At 49.8% G+C, this 15208-nt stretch overlaps 1 protein-coding gene across 1 annotated transcript in view; it reads left to right on the top strand.

The window, feature by feature from the left end:
• The window catches only part of LOC104471884 (CUB and sushi domain-containing protein 1-like), a gene marked incomplete at its 5' end in the record, with an annotated part of 92208 nt that overhangs the window by 27650 nt on the left and 49350 nt on the right, over positions 1 to 15208 (top strand). Inside the window, 8 exon segments of the mRNA XM_010087381.1 lie at positions 1916 to 2029; positions 2165 to 2260; positions 3905 to 4108; positions 4656 to 4780; positions 8932 to 9028; positions 10015 to 10119; positions 13568 to 13686; positions 13781 to 13850. Of these exon segments, the coding sequence (XP_010085683.1) occupies positions 1916 to 2029; positions 2165 to 2260; positions 3905 to 4108; positions 4656 to 4780; positions 8932 to 9028; positions 10015 to 10119; positions 13568 to 13686; positions 13781 to 13850 (930 nt within the window).

Below are 15208 nucleotides of genomic sequence, written 5' to 3'. Positions count from 1 at the left end.
ATTTCAAAATCTGTGAAAAATGAGGGGACAAGAAAAAAAAAAAAAACCCAAACCTAACAAAAACCACCATCTTGTGGCTCCCTGCACTATATCCAGTCATGCAGAGTTGAAAAATCAGCAAAAATAAAATTCATAGTGATTAATGCCAGCAGCAGACTCAGAGGACCTCCGAGAGTACAAGGTGTATTTACCGTAAACACGTGCTAACTGTGCTGCTGAATAATCTGTCTGCGCAGAGAGGCACATGGATGTGTAGTTTTGTGGATGTGCAGCTATGGTGCTCGTGAGTAATCTTTGTTTTTAAGTAACATGTAAATGAAATTTTAGAACTAGATCCAAACAAGAGCCAGATCCATTTAAACGGAGCAGCGTTCTTTTTATAGACTCCAGCGCTGCTTGGTTTTGGTCGGAGCTTGAATGCGAGAATGATGGATGCTCTAGAAGCCTTTGAGGCAGCTGGCTGGATCCTGGTGCTGGTTAACATATTTTCTTGTTTGAAGGGAATTTAAAGTTCTTCAAGAGCACTTGCGCTGACAGCTCTGGCAGGTGAAGGTCTGTCAATTCTGGTGTTGGATACGGCTGCTCAGCGCATCGTATCGATCTCGTTGGTCCCTATGGTCTTTTCAGCCGTTTGTGATTTCCTCCGCTAGGATAGCGAGGTGTGAAATACGGATACCTGGTGTAGACGTCAGCTCTGAGCTCCTTTCGCTCGAATTGCCCTTCTGCCTGCGTGCGTGTAGGTTACATCCGAGTCCCTGGATCTCGCTGATGAAACGCGGCGCTGCTCTTACACCTCTTAACCTGTTTTACTAGCGCCGAGCTGGAAATTGTCTGCAGAAACACAATAACTAGAGGGCTAGACAGTCTGATCTGCAAGTCTGACTTTTGCCTGCGGTGGGATGACAGCTAAATTAGTTTCTCTCCTCCACCTGCTACCTTTCAATAGCTTCATTAAAACCGAGCAGGAAAACCATTAGTAGCGAATGTTAGGCGTTTCCCGTCTCCTTCGCTTCTCAGGCATCAGGCTGTGCTGTCGTCACTTGCTCAGTGTTCCCAGCATCAAAGCTGTGCTGGAAACCGGAACGTGCAGGAAACAAATGGTGTAGCTGGGGGGGATGATGAATTTCACAGCGAGAGACCTCTCAGCTTGTGAATCTGCAACTGGGCACTTGAAAGTGCAAACCTAGGAGAGGAAACAAAGGGGAGGAAAAAATCTTCTACGTACAGATTTTAGAGAAAAAAACTTGTTATATTCTGAAAAGCAAAGGTAAATAACTGAAATCTTTGTAGCTAAAAAATCACTTTGATCTTCCCTTTATTATTTTCCCCGCTTTTATAAGCTCTGCCAGCTCCTGGGTGCGTTGACGATGGATGCAGTGAGACCCAGAGTGTTGCGTGGCTCCAGGCTCTGCAGACAGGCTTAGGACTGACTGTTAATGAAACAGCGAGTGTCCTCCCTCCCTACCAGCGGTCCTCCTTGACCAGAGAGGTTCCAGCTAGAAATTAAGTTCTTCAGAGCAGGGATTGTTATTTTGTTCGGGTTTTGCACAATGCCTGACCCAACAGGAGCCTGCTTCATGACAGAGGTTTTAATGCAAATAATAAATAATAATTATCGGTTGGTGAAATTATATACCTTGTGTTATGTAGGCAGGCAAATGGGATGATTCAGAAAAGAATCCCTCTTGGCCTCTGAATCAGTGTTAAAGCGTACTGGCAGGTGAACATGGGGGAGGCTGGTTGCTGCTTCTGTTATGCCTGCTTTGTGGATAAATAAAGGGCTCCCCTCTTCCAGGGCTGTCACTCAGGCCCTTCTCGTCTTTGCCTGCAATAAAAGCAGCTGAGATGCTGCGGGGCCGGCAGCACGGCTGGTCCCACCGCCCGCCCCGACCCACCGCCCTCCCTCTCTCCGCAGTGGTCTTCGGGCAGTTCGCCTTCTTCCAGACCGCGCTCAACGACATCATCGAAGTCCACGATGGCCCCAACCAGCACTCCCGGCTCCTCAGCTCGCTCTCGGGCTCTCATACAGGTAGGGACTGTGTCCTTGCTGGGAAGAGCGAGCTGCCCATCCAGCCTGCCGTGCAGCGCCTTGCTCTGTGCAGCCCATCGGTGCAGCCGGTGCTGGAATCTGTCTGTGCTATTTCATCTCTTTCTCCTCATCTAGGTGAATCATTACCGTTGGCTACCACCAACCAGATTCTCATCAAATTTAGTTCCAAGGGTCAATCTACAGCCAAAGGTTTTCATTTTGTCTACCAAGGTGAGTACCGTTGTGTTCTGGAGGTGTCCTGAGATGATGGTCACAATCCAGCCACGTCTTGAAGTGTCCTGAGCTGCTTTTGGTGTCGGCGGGTCCTTGCGCACTTTCTGTCCAAACAGGAGATGTCCCAGGAGATGAAGATGATTTTGGTAGCAGTGATCTTGCAGGGCTGTCTGGCTCCTGTAGGTACTTCGTATTCAGACTTTCCATTTTCCCTCAGCCTCCACCCTCGCACGTCCCGGGATGAGCATCAGAGGTATCTCATTGAATCGTGCCCTGGGTACCCAGCGAGTTCTTGAGATTTCTACCCAAGCCGTTTTCCCCGCTGACATTTCAGCACATTTCTCGGTGTAAACAGCTGAACACTCGTCTGGCAGCTCGGTGAAATCCTTCCTCTCGGTGTGTCACAGGCTTAGGTCTCCTGCTGTCAAACTTTGGCCCCTTGCTCCTTTCAGTAACAGCTTGCGTTGCATCGGGCGAGTCCCACTTAGAGGTTTTGAAAGCGGTAAATAGAAAGTGATGCACAGAGTAGTGGGAAAACAGAAGAGCTTTCCCACCCACGTGCTTTGTGGAGTTGCCTGTGGTTCCGCCAGGCTTTCACCAGCTGTGGAGTGGGGACAGGCAGCAGCAACCTGTGCCTTCTCCGGGGGCGAAGGGAGGCGTGGTTTGCATTGTCTAGTATCCAGAGATTCCTTCTCCTGAATTTCTGCCTAGTTATTGTGAAACAACCGTAGTTCAGATCCGCGAGTATTTTGGCTATCTTAGATGTGCCCAAAGTAGGGCATCCTCCCAGCTGGATCCTTCCTGCCCTCCCCAGACCACTGGCACATTTCGGGCTTCCCCCTCGTGCTGATCAGCTGGGGTGTGATGCCTTTGACCGCGGGTCTGGTGTTCATCTCTTTGAATCAAGTTAAAATCAAACAATATAGGTAATGTGCTCGTCATCTCCACATTCATCCCCTCCTAGCAAGTGGGACGTTAAACACTAATAAATTTTAAAGCAGCTTACAGAAAAACATGAATTTATTTCTTCCCAGCAATAGACACTTCTGACTTGTTCTTCCCCTCACTTATCCATCAGACTCTCCGTTTGTTCTCTGTTGTTTCCAGTAGTGAACAGGAACGCAGGTGATTTCAACAGCTGGCGATGCAGCATCACAACTTAAATTCCCCTTTTCTTTCTCTTCCCCGTCCCATCACGGAGAAGACTGCTTAAGGTTCATGGTAACGAGGCCAAGAGAGCTGGGAAACCTCAAGGGTTTTCTGCTGAGGCTCTAGCATCGTATGGCACACCAGCTTTTTGGGAAGTCCCTGCTGAGTCCCTGGGTTTCCCCATTTGGAAATGACCTTTCCGATGTGGTGATAAGTTTTCTGAAAGCATGCGTGGTTCTGTGATGTCCTAGCTGCTTTTATTTCAGGTATTATTTGTATTGACAAAAGTTTGAATGAAATGTTAGTTCTTTTTCTTTTCAATGGTCGTGTTTGGATTCAGCCGCTCTTGGGTACAATCCCATTCCTGTGTTGGTTTTTAATTTGACAGTTACTACTTCCAAAATGTTTGCTCTAACCATTTTTTTCGTTTGTTTTATTTTTCCTTTTGCAATTGCACGCTCACCTGCTGGTTTCTTCTGGCTGCGACGCAAGCGGTTCCTCGGACCAGTGCCACCCAGTGCAGCTCGGTCCCGGAGCCCCGCTACGGGCGGCGGCTGGGCAGCGACTTTGCGGTGGGGGCCGTGGTGCGGTTCGAGTGCAGCGCCGGGTACGCGCTGCAGGGCTCGCGCACCATCGAGTGCCTCACCATGCCCGGGGCGCTGGCACAGTGGAATGTTTCGGTGCCCACCTGCGTGGGTAGGTGCCTTTTGGGTTTGGGGGGATAAAAAGACAAAGCAGTTCAGCCATTTGTGCTAGAAAAATAAATTGCATCCTTTGGGATGGTTTAAAAAAAAAAAAAAGCAGCTGATGACCAAGAAGAGAAAAACAAAATAGCAACAAAACAAAAAATCTGTTTCATATCAGGTACATACCAAAGCCAAGCCTGCCTGTGAACGAGGGCAATTAACCCCACGTGTCAGGGAAGGGACCTTTTGATCCAATACTTGGTTGTGGGAGCTGGGACAGCATCTGGAATAAATCAGCTCTGTCTGATTTTCACCTCCTTTGGAGGAGAGCAGCTCCGAAAGAACCAGTCTGATGGCTGCTGTACCTAAGGGCTGTGTGCCGCTTGTGTTAGAAATTATGGAAGAGTTGCTGAAAAGAGGATTATTCATACGAATCTGACTCTTAAATCGTGAGCCAATTCCATTTGCTTTTTTGTCCTTGGGCAGATGTTTTAAAGAGAATGTTTGAGTGTAAAGCCAAGTCCTTCGGTGTCCAAGCATCACTTTGCTTATTGCAGTGCCGTGTGGTGGGAACCTGACTGAACGCAAAGGAACCATCCTGTCCCCCGGCTTCCCGGAGCCGTACCTGAACAGCCTCAACTGCGTCTGGAAGATAACGGTCCCCGAAGGAGCCGGGATCCAGGTACCGCGCCGGCAGCTGGGGCTGCAGCGTGAGCTGGAGAGGAGGACACACGGTGTCCGGTGCACTTAGAGAGGCCACGGGTTGTGGAGTTGTGGCTGCTCACGGGAAGGATGGGTTGGATGTGTTGATGCTCTGGAATCAGCCATTCATTTACACTGTGGCTGCCAGAAATGGGTAATATGGCCATGGATTCTTGCCTCCTGGAGGGCACTCTCCGTGGGAGATCAGCTGGAGCTATGTGGCTGTTTTGGTGTAAGAAAATAACGGTGGTGTTTTAGGCATATATCTTCATACGGCTTAGTTATGGGATGTTGAAAGCAATGTAAGCTGCACCAAGGAAGAGTTGCTCTGCTGGAGTACCTGCATGGATCTGTTACGCCAGCAGAGTTGCAGCGGTGTGATTGTACAACTACAGCTTTGCTGTTCATTGTCTGCAGGTAAATGAGCTTTCTCTTCAGGTCTTTTTGTGGCCCTTATCATTCCTCTGCAGAAATAGTCCTGCAAGCTAGAGGATGTTGAGAATTAAGCCCAACATCAGAGACCAAACCTTAGATAAAGTTCCCATTCAGCACAGGTGTGCCGTGCGTTACGCTGACATCGGTTCACGCGCGGGAGATGGATCCTTGAGCAGGTTCATTCATTCCCCAGACTTCATTGTCAGAGGGTTTCTTTCTTCTTTACATGACTTTGTCTGCGAGGGTTTTGTTCATTAACTGCTTTTATTTCTCCATCGTGTGTTTGGCTGATGGATTGTGGGTGGGTTTCTCCCTCTCTGCAGGGTTGGCCGCTGTTGGCACGCAGCGGTTCCTCTCAGCAGTTTTATTGAAGCATCAGCTCTGCCTTGCTGGGTTGCAGTCCCCAGACAGGGATTCCCCCCTGGTGCCACCATCATCACTCAAACCAAAACCTGAACCTGGCTCTGGGGTGGCGGAGCTGGTGGGAGCAGCACTGGGGGCTTCACAGCAAAGCACAAGCCTGGAGGAATATTTTGAGCCCTCTGCCTGTCCTGCCCAGCAAGTTCCACTCCGCTCTTTGCTTTTGGAACCATTTAAAGTAGTGTTTGCAAAGCCTCAGAGCTCACCATCGATTACTTCCTGTTCATCTGAAACTTTAGCCATTCTCAAAACCCCCAAACGGCAGGAGGATCCATTGAGCTCGGCCAACCGTCTGAACAGTTTGAGGCGGTTTGCAGGGACTCCTGGGACCGGGAGGTGGTAATGCACTTAAGTGATGTAAATAGATGTCTGTATCCTGCACTGCCGTGTTCTGAACGCCAACCCTTGCTGCCACTTCCCAGCCCGTGGGGCTGTTTTTGCACATTTGCTAAGCTTGGAGGAAAGGGAATATTACAGCGGGCTGTTAAAAGGGTTTCTGTATTCACACGTGTTTGTTTCTCACCTCTTTGGTTGTGCAAGCGCAGCTCTCACTAGAAAACCTGACGACAAAGTGTTTTGGGTTTTTTGGTTGTTTTGGGTTTTTTTACCCCTTCCTTGCTGGATGCACTCTCTCCCAGGGGAGATGGATATTTTAGGTTCTAACATGATGCAAGCAAAGAGGTGTGTCCTGCGCCTGAGCTCTGACACCGCCAGAGACCTAAGATCGGTTTCTAGGTCTGGAGCGGGAGGTTTTTGGTGGAAGGCAGGACCGTGGTCCTTCAGTGAGACGCCTTCCGCTGGTGCTCAGCCAGAGTCCACATGGACTCGTACCGGTGCTGGTGGGGTCTCTGCTTCCAGCTGTGCCGGGCTGCGGGGGGGACACGGTGCCATCGCTGTGCTGAGGGACACGGACCAGTCGTGGGATGACATCTCTCAATGTCACCTGGATTGCATCAGCTTGAGATGCTGGGGCTTGCACTGGGAGCCTTCTGTGGGGGAAGAAGGCACGGTGACAAGTATTGAACCCCAGGAAATAAAACAGGCGCAGGGAAGAGCTGTCGGCTGGGGGCAGCCCTGGGCACGGAGCTGGACCCCTGCGCTCCCACCCCGCGGCTGCGTGCCCGGCCCCACTCCCATCCCCTTCCCCATCACTGGCTTTTGTGTGCGAGATGTTCTCCGTTATTAGATACTAATTTAAGCATCAGTTTACCCTCACTTTGTACAACAATTAAAGGTTAAAGAACTGTAAATCAGAGGAGGAGGTGAAATTAAAGCTTTCTTGGTAGCGGCGAGTCACTAGCAGGATTTTAATGTAATCAGTGTACGAGCTGGCACTTCTGCCATGAATTATTCATTCCTGTAGCAAACCTTCCTCAGTGAATTAATTTATATACATGGCAGTAAATAGATGCACATCCCTTGTGAATCCACATGTCAGACTAGAATTAGGACCTTAAAAATGTTTATTCCGTTAAGTTGGGGGGCGAGGAGAATAAATAATTCAGGAAATGTAAGAGCAAACAAAATGCACATTCTTAATCCACGTTCTCTTTCAATTACATAAATCACAGTCGGGATGTAGTGATGCAGGCTGAAAGGGACTGACTTGGTCAGGGTGAGCAGGAACGGCTCTGCAGGGGTCACTGCCATTTCTGCTGGATGAACTCCACTTATTTTTTTGAAGAAAAAAAAAAAAAACAACTTTGCAGGAACTTTATAGCCTGCTTTATTATTCAGAATAAATCAAGGAGGAAAAAGGTTAAAATGGCAGAAATAATGGGGGTTGATTTTTTTTAATTTTTTTTTTTTTTTAAAGTGTGTGTGTGTGTTTTCTGTTTAGCAGGGCAAAGGCAAGTGAGATGTTTGGAGTGGATGAGTTAATACAGACTAGGAATGCTGCAGGACAGAAGGGAGGGGAGCTCCACAGGATTTCCAGAGGGAAGGGGGGAGCGTATGTGCACGTGCACACGTGTGCAAGCAGCCAGGGTTTGCAGGCACTGAAGAACCTTCGGAGCATCCAGTGGCCGTGTCCTGCTGAGCTCTGTGCCGGAGCGAGTGATGCCGTTCAATTCAGCAGGGTGGCTGCAGATCAGGAGCGTCACGCTTAGTAGAAACTCTTCATCCTAAGAGACCTCAGAGAGCTGAGGCTCCCCAGAAGCAGAGGTGTGGGGGCAGCGTGCCTGGGTTCTGCATCCCAGCTGCTCCCCAGACCCGCCGGCGCTGGTGCCGGGCAACAGCTTCTGCCGCACACCCAGAGGTGAAGCCTTTTGCCTGGGGCCAAGTTGTGCAAGTCATTTCTGCTCCTGATTGGTCTTCAAGGGTCCTTTTTAATCAGGTTGTTGGCCCAGAAGTTTAATTTGAGGTGCCTGGTGTTTGAAAATTGCACCTAGAGCTTACGGATGAAAGCTGGTTTGTTCTGAATGCGGTTGGCTTGCTCTCAGGGTTGCTCCCTGACTCTCTGGGGCTGTTCAGCGCTTGATGTACAGCTCAGCTCCTTTCTCTTAATGGGACTCTGAATACTTCAAGCTCTCAGTATTTAGGAGTAAAGGCAGAATCTATTTTAATGGTAATCAAGGAAGACAAATCTGTGCAACGACATGGAGATCTTTGTTCAAGTGTAAGAGCTGCTTTTCAGTGCAAATGCAGATTGTTCAGATCTCACAATGTTCCTCGTTGGAGGATTGCATTGAAGTTCTGACTAATGGAGTCAAGTGATGTCCTTAAGCCTCCAGACCGTAAGGGGCATGGAGAGAAAGGGGGGAAATTTGAAAATGCAACTTGAGTGATTGGACTAAAAGGTGAGAAAGCAGGCAGTTGCAGAAACCACATTGGATTAAAAAATCTTGCGGTTTAATGCAGGTTTCTCTGTTTTTATTTTAGCTCTTGGGTTGCTAGTGATTGCTTTCATATGAAAGAGTTGCAAAAGTCTTCAGGGATTTCTCAAAACAGGAAAAAAAGGCTCAGATTCTCAGCCGCTGTAAATTAGCTGGGAAATTACAGGAGCTCTCCCTTTCTAGCTGCAGAAGACAGCTCCCCTGATAGGCAAGCCTGGAGTGTGGAGTTTGCTGGAAAATAGCTGTTGAACCCAAATGGTGGTAGTCAAAGGCAATGGGTCTCCAAGGTCTGCCACTGCACTGGCACAGATAAATAGTGGCGCGGACTTACAGCCCTGGGACGCGTTGCTGACTTTATTCGCGTCCCTTTCATTGCTATTGTTTGGTTTATTTGCATTATTGCTGGAGTTGCACCCTTACCGTTTTTCTTTTTTCTCCTCAGATCCAGGTGATCAGTTTTGTTACTGAGCAGAACTGGGATTCCCTGGAAGTGTTTGATGGAGGAGATAACACAGCCACCATGCTGGGCAGTTTCTCGGGTATGTGTTCAGCAGCGTGTTCGGTGAAGCCCGTCGGTGCATGCCTGATTCCTGCTCGCATCAGCTGGGCTTCTGCGCGTCCATAGAACCAAGCATACGCCAAAATGCTCCAAAAACTCGGAACAGAGTTAAGTGTGTGCTTAAAGGGAATCATATGCTTTGTTGAGTTGTGAATTTGACTCCTGTCTTCCTGCAGAAAACGTTGATGGGGAGCTTTAAACATAAGACCGGTGGGTTAGGTTTGAGTTTTTTGCAGAAATCCGTGAGCGCTTCCGCAGCCTGGAAGCGGGAGTTCCCGCGGCGCCGCTGGGCTGCGTGGGGTTAGCTCAGACCGCTGCCCTTGGCAGGTTCACCTGACCTGCCTGATTCGCACCAAAATGGATGAAGGGCCACAAAAACAGCGTTCCTTCTGCTCGGCAGCGGGGACTGTGGCTTTTTGCAGAGCAGGGAGGAGCAAGCAGCCCAAAAGCAGCGTAAAGCTTTTGAATAGCAGAGCTGCTTGCAAACCAATGGTCTGGTTCTTGCTTATTTAATGAACAACTGCGTTCAGAGCGCTTTCAGGTTGGTAAGGAGAAAGGTCCATAAAGACCCGTATCCTGCATTTGGGATAGAGCTGCCTTGACCTGGTGCTGCAGCAGCTTCCAGGGAGTGAGGCGGGAGAAGGAGGAACGCGGAGCTTGCGGGGGACCTGCGCTCCACCCACGCTGTTTCTCATCACCCCTTCCCTTCTGGATGCTTTCAGCCTCTCTAGTCTGCAAGTGGTGAAACTTCCCGTGCTGGAATTCATCAGTAGAGTTTGAAAAGGCCGTTGCGGGGAGGCCTTGGGTATCTCTCAATTGGCCTCATTAGAACCTGATCAAAACCAGCACAGCTTGTTAAGTTAAAGGACTTTCTGCTCGCAGCCTCTTCTGCAGCCGGTCTCGGAGGACGCAGAGGAGGAAAAAAGGATCCTCTTCAGTATCTTTGTGCACCTCTTGTTTTCCCAGGAACGACAGTGCCTGCGCTGCTGAACAGCACTTCAAACCAGCTCTATCTGCATTTCTATTCGGATATCAGCGTCTCTGCCGCCGGCTTTCACCTGGAATACAAAAGTAAGAGCAATTCAGCCTTGATCTCGCCGGTCCTCTGAGCGATGGGGAGATGGTTACGGAGCCGTTGCCTTGTACAAGTGGAAGCTGCTTAGCAGGGAGGGGCGGTGAGCTCTAAGGGCCACGTTTATGTGGTTCCCTGCTCTCGAGCTGCAGAGAGGGAGTGAGCGTTCAGTGGAGAGCAGATGCAGCAGAGGAGACGTGGGGTCATGGGGTTGTTCCTCATTTTGGTGCTGATGCACTTTGTAGCACCTGTTTGCTTTCGGTGTTGTAGCGCTGAAGGAGTTGTGGAGGCCAAAGTATTAAAAATTCATGGCGAGCTGGCTGGTTCAACACAATGCTGTAATCTTTGCTCACCAAGTGTCTAAACTGATGCTTGCCAGAGGTTGGGGGGGACTGCGTGCTCTTTGCGTTCAGTACCGGTCACTGCTGGAAGCAGCGTGCAAGGCTAGACAGACCTGCATGCGGTAATTCCAGCTGGAAGGGACCGCAGAGGTCACCTCATCAAACCTCCCACTGAAAGCAGGGTCAGGTATGAGGTAGAAGTGGATTACTCACCTTACCCATCTTCATGCAGCCTGTGCTTGAAGAACTCCAAGGACAGAGAGTGCACAACCGCTCTGGGCAGCCTGTCATCAGAGGATGGGTGCTGCAGCCCCCCGCCAGCCGTGATGCTCCTCTGCTGAGCTCGCTCCATTTTATCAATGTTTTTCTTATGCTGTGGGGTTTGAAACTGGGTACGGTATTTGAGGTGCTGTCTAGGGGGTGTTGGGTAGAGGGGGGGGAATCATGTCTGTCTGTCTGCTGGGTGTGCTTCTGTCTGTCCAGCCCAGGATGCTGTCAGCTGGGTTTACTGCCCGGGCACAAAGCTGGGTCCTGTTCAGCTTATCGTGCAAGGTTGTGTTTGTTTCTTGGGTATACAGACCTGAGAGCATCATTATAGATAACAATATACAGAGACTGTATTTAAAAAAATAAATCCTCAGTGGTAAGAAAACAAACCTGAGTAAAACTAGAAGACATGGCTGGGAAGAGAGTGTCAGGTTTGGATAAGGATGCCCAAAATTCCTTCTCCCCCATGTCGGTGTTTGGATTCCTGCTATTGCAGCAGATGTCCGTGCAGGGAAGGCGTGCTGCAGGCGGGTGCAGTGGGGCACGGTGGCCGATGGTGCTGTACCAGGGCTTCGGATCGTTCCCATACAGCCCAGCAGCACAGCGTACGAACAAGCAGGTGCAGAATAGCAGCTCCCGGCTCTGTTCAGTGCATCTAAATGGAGTGTTGAGCTAGCAGGCAGGAGAGCAAGCAGGCTTGTGCGTTTGCAGGGTGCTAAAGATGCGGGTGCGATGGGGCCAGGAGCTGGTCTGGTCTTTGTGCAGCTCTCGGGGGACTGGTTAACGCGTGGTGACGGTCGGGCTCTGCCCCTGCGATGGGAGCTGACATGCTGGGGCTGCTGGCTCTGCTCACGCAATCTTCCTCGGGGCAATGCAAACATAATTGTTTCTCGCTGGACGCCGTGTCTGACAATTGGTTCTGATCACAAATCTTGTGTTTGTCTCTGAAGCCAACCAGTGGTGTGTTTATTTTTTCCAAAGCAGCAAATAGATTTGAAACTGCGTTTCGTTTTGTAAAACATCCACAGAAATGGCAGAGCTGGCTGGCTGCAGACGCTGTGCTTTCACAGGGCCAACTGGTCCTAAGCTTTGCAGGTTTTACTGGGTTTGCATATTGAAAACTGGCATATTAATGGATGCAGCAAGGTTACAGCAGTCAACGAGACTGGGGAGAGAAGGCGTGCCCCAGCTCGCTCTCTGGCAGCTGGAGAAATGGATGTTGTTTTAGAAATTCTCTCGCCGAGACTCTGTTTCTTCTCCATTTCTGTTCCAATCAATAAGGTCTGTGAGGATTGCATTACCCCACTGCAACAATCACGTTCAGGTTTTTCATGAGGCTTGGGATTATAAGGCTTGTTTGGTTTCTTTGCTGAGAAAATTAATAGCTGTTGATTTTCAGGGCGGCTGGAAATAATGTGTTTTCTGCTTTGCTTGTACAATTGGAATTTCACGGCTCTGAGCCCCAGGTTTTGTCTTTGTTCAGGTAGAGGTGCTGCAAGGAACTTTTGTGAGCTGAGCTACGACACCAGAATTTCTTTTTTCCTCCCCTTTCTCCCTCATTGGATTCCTCAAGCAGAGCTCTTTGGCTTTCAAGCGTGTAGAGATAAAGCAGAGCAAGAACAATTTAGGACTGGGTGAAGCTCAGCGCCCGCTGATGTGAATGGGAAGTTATTTAAAGCTGTTTTCTCACTTGTCTTTTTGAAGGTCAAGCCAAACAGCCACGTGTGGGGAGGGACCACGTGTGTTCTTGCAGGGAAGCACGACTCTGGTTTCAGGAGGACAGTCAGCATCTCCTCTCTCATTTCTTTCTTTTTTTTTTTTTTTTTTTTTTTGTCTCCTTTGGCTCAGCCTGCAAGCTGTGGGGTTGAGCAGAGCATCAGCCCGCGCCGCGATGCAGAGGGTTATCCCATAGTGGCAGCTGCTGGCACAGGGACCGCGGGAGGTGCTGGCAGGGCTGAGCCGCAGCGGGCGCCGGGATTCATTTTGTCCCTGTTTGGTGTTGTGGAAGGAAGAGGGGGTGGCAATGTGAGAGCATCACCCGGCATGGGATGTCGGGGACTGTTAATTGGGTTTGCAGCAGGATATTCCCAGTTGTGGCTCGGATGGAAATGGGGTTGAAGGGAATTTTCACCGGCTGTTCTGCAGGTCGAGGACCTGCTGCTCATATCTCGTGGTAAATTCAATCTGTGGTTGAAAACAGGAAGAATAGGCTTGGAGAATGGAACCGTGCTGCTTCTGCCCAGAAGGGGACAAATGACATACAGCACATCCCGTACGTGGGGATGTTGCCACAGAGGGACAGCAGGTGGTTCCCGCGTGCATCCTCTCCCCTCTGCTATCAGATGTGGTTGGTAAAGCAGCGTGTGGCAGAACATGAATATGGACCTCGGGTGGGGAGGGTTCGTGGTGGCGGGTGTTTTGGTCTGTGAACCGTGGAGAAGGAGCTGATCTTTGCATTGTGAGTGGATGTGCTGCTGCGGGTGCAGCTTTTCCATCAAGCCGTTTGCGGTCCAGTCAAAACCGCTTCTGGCCACAAATGACAAAATGATTTGTGATACCTTTGTACATTAAAAAAGTGTGTCCAGGTAAAGCGAAGGCACTGCACGTGAATGTTTCTGGATCCTGGGCGTGCTCTGTAATACAGGGGAACGCTGCGTGGTCAGGGGTGTCTTTGTGGGGAACCCAGAGGCCGTGGGACCTTCCCACCCGGTGTCTGCGGTGGAGGTGGTCGGTAACCAGGGGAACGGGATGAAATGAAGGTGTGCGTTTCCATTCCTCTGCCTTCAGCGCAGACCCCATCCCCGCTCCCCGAGCACTCATCCTGCTCTTGCCTTCGCAGCCGTCGGTCTGTCCAGCTGCCCGGAGCCCCCCATTCCTGGGAACGGTCTGAAGATCGGCGAGCGCTACTTAGTGAACGACGTCGTCTCCTTCCAGTGTGAACCGGGCTACGCGCTTCAGGTACCGAATGTTTTCCAGCAAAAAAAGATGAGAACAAACCCCTGGGATACAGAGAGAGCCTCCGAACCCTGTGTCTTGCTTTCCTCTCCTCCAGGGCCACTCTCACATTTCCTGCATGCCAGGCACTGTCCGCCGCTGGAATTACCCACCTCCGCTTTGCATCGGTACGACTCTTCTTCTTTCATGCCTAGTAGATATTAATAGCGCTTTCTGGGGAAAGAAAAAAAAAAAAAAAGGTAAAGGTCTGAGATAGAGAAAGGCAGGTTTGTTCTGGAAGTAAGATAGAGTGTGGAAAAAAATCTTCATTTGTTGCAGGGGGAATTTCCATGAAGAAGTCCCTACGGGCTGCCCAGAATGCTTTATTTTGGATGTTTAAAATGTGGCTACAGGATAAAATGTAAAATACAAAACGGTTTCTTCAACAAAAGTCCATTCAGAGGGAAAGCCTGAAACTGCTTTATACTGAAAGCAGGTTGGTTTTACCAGTTGAGGGGTTTTTTTTGCATCTTCAAGCAAAGATCTTAAGACTGGGGTTTGTTTTTTCTGGAATGCGTCTTGATGTCGCTGAAACTGCAGCTTTTACTGGAGCCTGTTTACATCCCAGGATCTCCAAACTGCACCACTTGGTGCCTTGCTGTCCCCAGGCTGGTGTCTAGAGGGTCCTGTGTGACCAGCAAGAGCCAGGTCCCTTGTCGAGAGGCAGGTTTTTGTCGGTGGCACCCTCCGAGGAGCAGGGCTGAGGGTGCTGAGAGCTCCAGGACGGCGGAGGAAAGGAGCGGGCAGTTGGTTTCTGCTGTGAAAGAAGCGTCAGCCTGGGGAGAAGAGGCACAGAGGTGATGGGAATTTGCTGGAGTTTTTGGATTATTTTTCGGTATTTTGCTTTTAGCAAATCTAGATGTTTAATATTCATATTGCACATTTTACAGCTTTGAGAGAGACATTTATGCATTTAATAGCTTTAGTTAACAGTTATTTCAGGCTCCTGCTGTTCTAGCTTACATCATTTTGCTTTAAAGCAATTATGAGAGCTAACAGTTCTTTTATCCAGTGATCTGCTGGCCAGGAATAAATGCAGAGACATTTACAGCAGAATGACTGAGCTAAAGGACTCACCCATGGGAGCTGGTCTGAAAGAGATCAGAAGCCCTTCAGCTCAGCTTTAGAGTTGGGGCATCCCAGCCTGAAGGAGGATTTCAGTATTAGCTGGTAACTAGCTGAGCAACTACAAATTCCAAGTTTTCTTTTTAAACAGCTTTACTACCGGCTCAGCAGGAATTTGCCAGGTTGGGCTGTGCCTGCTGGGCACCGTCACAGTGTCAACACCCGCGCGGTTTGATCCAGATTGATTTTGGACAGTCATGACCAAGTGCCGGGGTACAAACGCCCATCCACCCGTCTGTTCGCATCCCGCTTGGCTGAAAAAGGTCATCCAGCTTCAGGAGGCACAGACACATCTCTGCAGCCAAGTGCAGATCATCAGGAGTGGCCGTTGCCTTTGACGGGGACGCTGACCGTCCCGAGG

This window comes from Pterocles gutturalis, unplaced genomic scaffold, assembly GCF_000699245.1.
Source record: "Pterocles gutturalis isolate BGI_N339 unplaced genomic scaffold, ASM69924v1 scaffold8786, whole genome shotgun sequence".
Taxonomy (NCBI): domain Eukaryota; kingdom Metazoa; phylum Chordata; class Aves; order Pterocliformes; family Pteroclidae; genus Pterocles; species Pterocles gutturalis.
This window is presented reverse-complemented; position numbering and strand designations above follow the sequence as displayed.